This window comes from Myiozetetes cayanensis, unplaced genomic scaffold, assembly GCF_022539395.1.
Source record: "Myiozetetes cayanensis isolate MyiCay16 unplaced genomic scaffold, myiCay2020 scf41, whole genome shotgun sequence".
Lineage (NCBI taxonomy): Eukaryota > Metazoa > Chordata > Aves > Passeriformes > Tyrannidae > Myiozetetes > Myiozetetes cayanensis.
This window is the reverse complement of record NW_026087643.1, coordinates 987,961-994,530: the sequence shown is the minus strand read 5'-3', so window position 1 is coordinate 994,530 and position 6,570 is coordinate 987,961. Positions and strand designations below refer to the sequence as shown.

General features: G+C 49.2%; 2 protein-coding genes across 2 annotated transcripts; one reads left to right on the top strand and one right to left on the bottom strand.

Annotated features, from left to right (window-relative positions):
* The first annotated feature begins 2,402 nt into the window (after positions 1–2,402).
* LOC126647803 (scale keratin-like) lies at positions 2,403–2,762 on the top strand. Its single transcript, XM_050330334.1, has one exon. The coding sequence runs from the start codon at positions 2,403–2,405 to the stop codon at positions 2,760–2,762; it is 360 nt and encodes a 119-aa protein (XP_050186291.1).
* Positions 2,763–4,209: 1,447 nt separating this feature from the next.
* LOC126647802 (scale keratin-like) lies at positions 4,210–4,542 on the bottom strand. The gene has a single exon (XM_050330333.1). It carries the CDS (start codon positions 4,540–4,542, stop codon positions 4,210–4,212), a length of 333 nt encoding a protein of 110 aa, XP_050186290.1.
* Positions 4,543–6,570: the final 2,028 nt, after the last annotated feature.

Genomic DNA, 6,570 nt, shown 5'->3' with positions numbered 1-6,570 from the left:
TGGGAGGTATTAAACTGCTGTGATCACAATGCAAATGTGATTTCCAGGGAAGGAGTTACAGAGGATGAGATCATTTTGAGTCTGAGGGGGAAGAAAACTTTTGGGTGAGGACGAAGAAAAGAATGATTCAGAAGTTTGGGGGAAAAGTATTCAGCACAAAGCAGGCACCTGCTGATCCTTGTTTTCCTTTTGGAAGGACCACTCATTGCTCCCAACTCAGGAGAACCTGTGACTGGTACAGACCTTCCCTCTGAAAGGTGCTGAGCCCACAAAAAATGTTCTGGCAACCAGAAAACCCAGGGTTATTAAGCATTAAACCATATTTTTAATATTTAAATAAATTTTAAAATATATTTTATATATTATATATTTTTAATATTTTTATATATTTAAATATTTAAATTTATACCTTTATATATATATATTATATATATATTTATATATAAATACTTTCATATTGAGACATAAAAGCATTTTTTTTTCCCAGCAGGTCAAACCCTGCACTTTTCAAGCCCGTAACACCCACGTGAAACAGGGAATCACTGCTGATGATTTTCTAACAGAGATGATTAAGGCCAAATGATTTACCAACCATCCCTTGGCAATGAAATGAGCCTCTGGGAGGAGATCCCGGGCATGTCTTGTACTTGGGAGTGTTATTATTTATAATTATAATTCTATTATCTCTTGGCTCATGGAAACAGATACCACGAAAACAGAGAGCTCCGAGTCAGCCCTGCCAGGAACCCAAGGAACGAAACCAACTTGGGGTCAGGGATGGTGAAAGGAAGGATTATCAGCCCCACCAAGATGGTGCCTCCTGGGGAGGGTTGTCCTCACCCCAAGGCAGGACAGTGAGGGCACCGAAAAACCTCCCCCCAGATTCTTGGGTAGTGGGAATCTGCTCCAGACCCCCCTGGGCCTTAATCTCCACCTTGCCCCGGGTCTGCACTCTGTGCCATTTTTTGGTTTTCCAGGTTGGGTTTTCCCTGAAGGGTCAAAACTCTCATTCTCAAAGTAGGTTGAGGAGCAACACCAGACAACGTGTGTGTTTATAACAAAAGGCCAGTGGAGACAGAGCATTTCCATCCCACCTGGAGAACCCACAGGAATGCAGATTACAGCCCTCAGCAGGGCAGGGACAGGGCTCCTTCCACGGCTTCTGCTGCCAGGAGGGAACCATCACGTGTAACCCAACTTGGCCCTGCAATTAAAACAAACCCTGTGAGCTACATTTTTGAGTTCAAAGTCCTTTAAGAACATCAAATTCAGGCGCAGGAGTTTGACCCCCTTGCTTTGCTCTGTGTTCTGTTACACCGGGTGAGGAGCTGGCCATAATTCCTCAGTTGTAAATGTATTTAATGCAAAATCCTGTAACTAAAGAAGGGCCCACTGGGATATTTCGGGCCAGAGCAGCACATTTTGGAGTTTTGTGCTTTGAAGCTCGGGCAAGTGGAAGGAGGAAGTTCATTTTTTGTGCTGAGCAGAAAGAAACCACGGAGGGTGAATCCCAACCTTGTTTTGAGCTGAAAGGTTCCCATGGGCTGATACCACTCAGCTCCTGGTTGCCTAAGAGCAAACAATCTGCAAGGATCCCTCCACCCGGTGCCGTGACAAATGCAGGGAAGTTTGGTGTGTAACTGGGAAGGGCTGAATGCCCAAAGGGTGGCTCAGACCCTGGAGAACAGTATAAAAGTGCTCCAAGCCCAGAGCTCTTCAATCCACTCCTCTTGGCTTCTCCTTGGTGCTCAACTGGGTAAGTCTGACTTAAAAGCCACTTTAATAAGAGTTATGGATTCATGGAATGGTTTGGGTTGGAAGGGACTTTAAAGATTGAGATTTACAGAATCATTGAATGGTGGGTTTAATGTGCTTATGTCTGAGCTCTTCACATGGCTTTGCCTGTTATTAGTAGAAGGTTTCTTTTCATTAAATTAAAAGGATTCTGGTGGTTCTTTCATCCTGTCAGAGTTTGGAGGGAAGGGGATTTAGAGGGGAAGCATCAGACTTCAAGAAATCATGGAATGGTTTGGGTTGGAAGGGACCTTAAATCCCATCTCATTCCACCCCCTGCCATGGGCAGGGACACCTTCCACTAACCCAGGTTGCTCCAAGCCCTGTCCAAGCTGGCCTTGGACACTTCCAGGGAAGGGACATCCATGGACTAACCTGTGCCAGGGTGTCCCCACTCCCAGGGAGCAATTTCTTTCTAACACCTAATCTGGCACAGCCTAATCCATGGCAGGCCTTGGAAGGAGAGGATCCTTGAGGTCCCTTCCAGCCCAAACCACGCTGGGATTGCAAGGGTAACTTCTTGCTTTGACTACACAAGGCTCCCCTTTGCCAACCCCCTGTTCTCCCCCCTCTATGTGTGTGTTCCAGACTCAATCCCAGCCAGCAGGATGTCCTTCTACAGGCAGCTGTGCCCTTCCAGCAGCTTCTCTCCCTGCGAGGTGACCTGTCCCCAGCCGGTGGCCGACGCCTGGAGCCAGCCCTGTGTCACCTCCTGCGGGGACTCCCGGGCCGTGGTCTACCCTCCTCCCGTGTCCATCGTCTTCCCGGGCCCCATCCTGAGCTCCTGCCCCCAGGAGAGCGTGGTGGGCACCTCGATGCCCGTGGGGCTGGGAGGTTCCTTTGGCTGGGGGAGCTCTGGGGTCGCTCAGAGCTCCTTGGATTGCGGCGCTTCCCTGTACGGCCGATATTCCTACCCCTCCTATTCCCGCTACTCCGCTTACCGTGGTGGGAGCTGCAGGCCCTGCTAAGCCCTGCAGGGATTCCCTGAGGAATCAGAGAACCAGCAGGGATGGGAGCAAAGTACCAGTCCATGAGGGAGCAGAGGGACGTGGCTTTCCAAGGGGCAGAAGGACTCGGCCCCAGCAAACCCCTCAGGCCTCCTCTGTGCCCTCTGGATGATGTTCTGCTGCCGTGAAGTCCTTGCCCTCCCTCAATTAAAGCTGATGTTGCATCGCAACAGCATTTGTTCTCTGGTTTGTTTCTCTCCTCATCTGAAAACTATTGGCCAGTGGTGCTCAAGTGGTGCCCTCGGTTGATGGGGATGGCCCTAAAATCTTCTGTGAGGATTTTTGGTGAGAGGGGTGGGATAAGGCATCAGGGAGGACCTTCTGGATCTCTGCAGCTCCCTGACAGGAAGGGGAGCCAGGTAAGGGTCAGGATCTTCTCCCAGGTAATTGCACAGGACAAGAGGGAATGGCCTCCAGCTGTGCCAGGGGAGGGTCAGGTTGGGCATGAGGAGGAATTTCCTCCTGGAAAGGGTGGTGAGGCCTTGGCAGGGGCTGCCCAGGGAGGTTTGGAGTCCCCACCCTGGAAGTGTCCAAGGAAGGACTGGAAGTGGCACTGAGTGCTCTGGGTTGGGGGACAAGGTGGGGATGGGGCACAGGGGGGACTCCACGGGTTGGGAGGGCTTTTCCATCCTAAATCATCCTGGAATTCTGCAATTACATAATTGCACTGGCTTGTTGGATCAGAATTCCTCTCCATCCTCTCACCAGCTTACAAAGAGAAAGGAGTGACCTCAATGTTTTTTACTACATTTTTAAAGTGTATTTTCTGCTTAAAGGCATCTGCTAATTGCAAATGCCTGTGCTGGGAATAGATTTCCATTCTATCCTGGGAAAGCCTTGGCTTCAGCTCCTCCATGGAGATGACCCAAACAGGGAGAAGCAGTGCTTTTCTCTGGCTCTTAAGAGCATTTTTTTTAATACAGAAAGGCCAAAACTCTCATTTCTAAAGTATCTGAGTACTTGTGGCTGGAGGGAAACCATCCTTGGTGACTAATGGGAATTAAATGCAGCATCTTGAACAGAAATAAGGGATCTCAGAAGGCAGAGAGGGGTGGAATGAACACAGGTCAAGTGCTGTGCAATAGGGCTTTTAATGGGCACAAGAAGCAAAGCCAACAGTCACAATAACACAGGGAACACACACAGACACTTCAGGACCTTTCCAAATCACAAAGCTGCTGCATTTCCTACATGAATTTCTACTTTCCTTAGCGCTGCCCTCTAATTCCAGCTCCGTATCCATTGGTTTTTCTGCCGCGTTTTCCACATCCTGGCAACCGAACTGCCGGGAATTCTTTAGCAGGGACCGCAACTCCCTCGGCTGCAGGTGCTGTACCGGCGGTAAAGGTACGGGCTGCAACTCCCCCTTCCCAGGACCGAGCAGCCCGAATTGTAGGATCTGCTGGAATTACACGCCCCCATAACCGCTGGCACCTCCAAAGAGGATGGAGCCCCTCAAACCAGCAGGATTTCCGTACCCCCTGTAACCCAGGGAGCCCCCGGAGCCAAAGGAGCGGCCGACGATGCCCGGGGGGCTGCAGCTGCCCACCACGCTTTCCTGCGGGCAGGAGCTGAGGATGGGCCCCGGAAAAGTCAGGACGACGGGTGGGGGGTAAATCACAGCCTTGGAGTCCTCGCAGGAGGTCACACACAGCTCGTTGCAGGCGTTGGCCACGGGCTGAGGGCAGCTCACCTCGCAGGGGTTGCTGCAGGGCAGGCACAGCTCTCCGCAGTAGGACATGGCTCTGGGAAGTGCAGGAGTGGGCTTTTTTATTCCCCAGAGATTGGTCTAAAAGACAGGGAGGAGATCAAAATAACATCGGGTGCCCAGCTCCTTCCGTCCTAAAAAAAACCAACTTACAACGAAGCTCTTCTATAGCGAGGCTGGACGAGCAGAGGAGAGAATTTAAAGCCCTGTGGGCTCAAGGCAAAGTGTCTACAAAGGGATCTTTAAGTCTCTAAGTCTCTGATCACCTCCCCATAATCCACGCCTCTCAAAGCCCGGTTTGCAGCAGAGATCTATTTGAAGCCACCCAGCTTGGCAGAGTAACAAAGCTCAGCCCTGAAAAGCAAAGACCTAACAGTCAAAAGAGGAAGCCCAGACTTACCCGATCCACCGGAGAGGGAAAGTTTGGAGATGCAGGTAAACAGCCCTGAGCTGCGAGTGCTTTTATACAATCCCTCCGAGTGCCTGGAGGGTAAAAGGCCTACTTATAGGTGATTATCTCATTTACTTGCAAATCGGAGGTTGTTCCTTGGCTCGTTCCTCTCCTGCTGTAATTATCTCTCTGAGGGGTGGTTGTTCAGAGCCCCGGAAGGCAGATATCCATCTGACAGGTGATTTAGGCTTCTCCCTGATCACCGGCTTGCAGCGACAACGCAGGAATCGCAAAATCGCTTAGGCTGGAAAAGACCTCCAGGTTCCTCAAGTCCAACCTTTGAACCGTCCCCACGTTCCAAACCGCCAGAGAGGAGGGTTAGGGCAGAAATTAGGAAGGAATTCTTCCCTGTGAGGGTGGGGAGAGGCCCTGACACAGGTTATTCCCCATCCCTGGGAGTGTCCAAGGCCAGGTTGGACGGGGCTTGGAAGCACCCTGGGCTAAGTGGAATGAGATGAGCTCTGAGGTGCCATTCCATGTTCCCTTCTCCAGGCACAAACTCTCCCCGTGATTTTCCTGGTGAACTCCACCCCCAAGGTGGCTGCAAATGCAAACCACCGACCCTCACAAGTGGGGGGATTTACAGCTCTGAGCCTGCACTTTGCCACTGGATGGGGCAGGAGGAAGGAGAACCCATCCCCTGCCACAATTCCTTCCTGCCTCTGCCTGTTTACACCCTTCCCAATTTGAGCCCTGTACTTTAGGCATGGATTAAGTTCTGTGGGATGGTTATGAGGAAGCTCCAGGCAACAATTTAGCCGTTGTTGTTTTAATTTTTTTATTTTTTTTTCGTTGCCACAGAATCAAGGACTTCAAAGCACCTCTGTGTGATTAACATGTTGTAGATACAGAGCTCGAGTGTAATAAAATTAATTACATGTTGTTGCCCTTTTAGGTTCTTGATAGTGAGTAATAGTTTCACCTTAAAACTTGATCTCATCATCCTCCTGAGCAGACCCTTCCTGGCTCTGCAGGTCATGGTTGTTTTATTTGACACAGAAGGCCATTTATTTTCTTTGCTGCACTAAAATCAAAGTGTTAAATGTGCAAACCTTCTGGTCTTTATGTGGTGTAAATCTGCTCTATCAACTGAAAAATACATAAGAGGATTTCCCTGCATAAAATCTGAGCTTAAGCTGTTAAAAAAAAAACCAAATTGAAACAAGCCTTGTAGTGGGATAAACTCAGATCTTCTCATTAAACATATGTAGCACAAATTCCATAAGCCTTCCTTCTCCAGGAATAATTCTGCTTGTTATATCATTGTGTTAAGAATTTTTAATTCACCGTGGAAATTGGGAGCCCACGGATTTATTTACTCTCCAGCTCTGCTTCCAGCTGGAGGATCTGGGTTTCAACACATTGACCAAGGTATTTAACTCGAAGTTTTCAAAATCTAAGGTGGACTTTTGCCCATTTTCTTTGAAAAGAAATGTTGTGTTTCTGGACATTCTGCAGCACCTCAAGATCTTTTTGGCCCCCATGGAAGTGCAATTCCCCCTTGTCCTGTCACTCCAGGAGGGGAAGGGAGAGTTGAGTCTCTGTAAGCCCAAAATGTGCAGTGCAGTAAATTATAAATCAGTAAAAACAATGTCCAGGAGGGAGTGAAT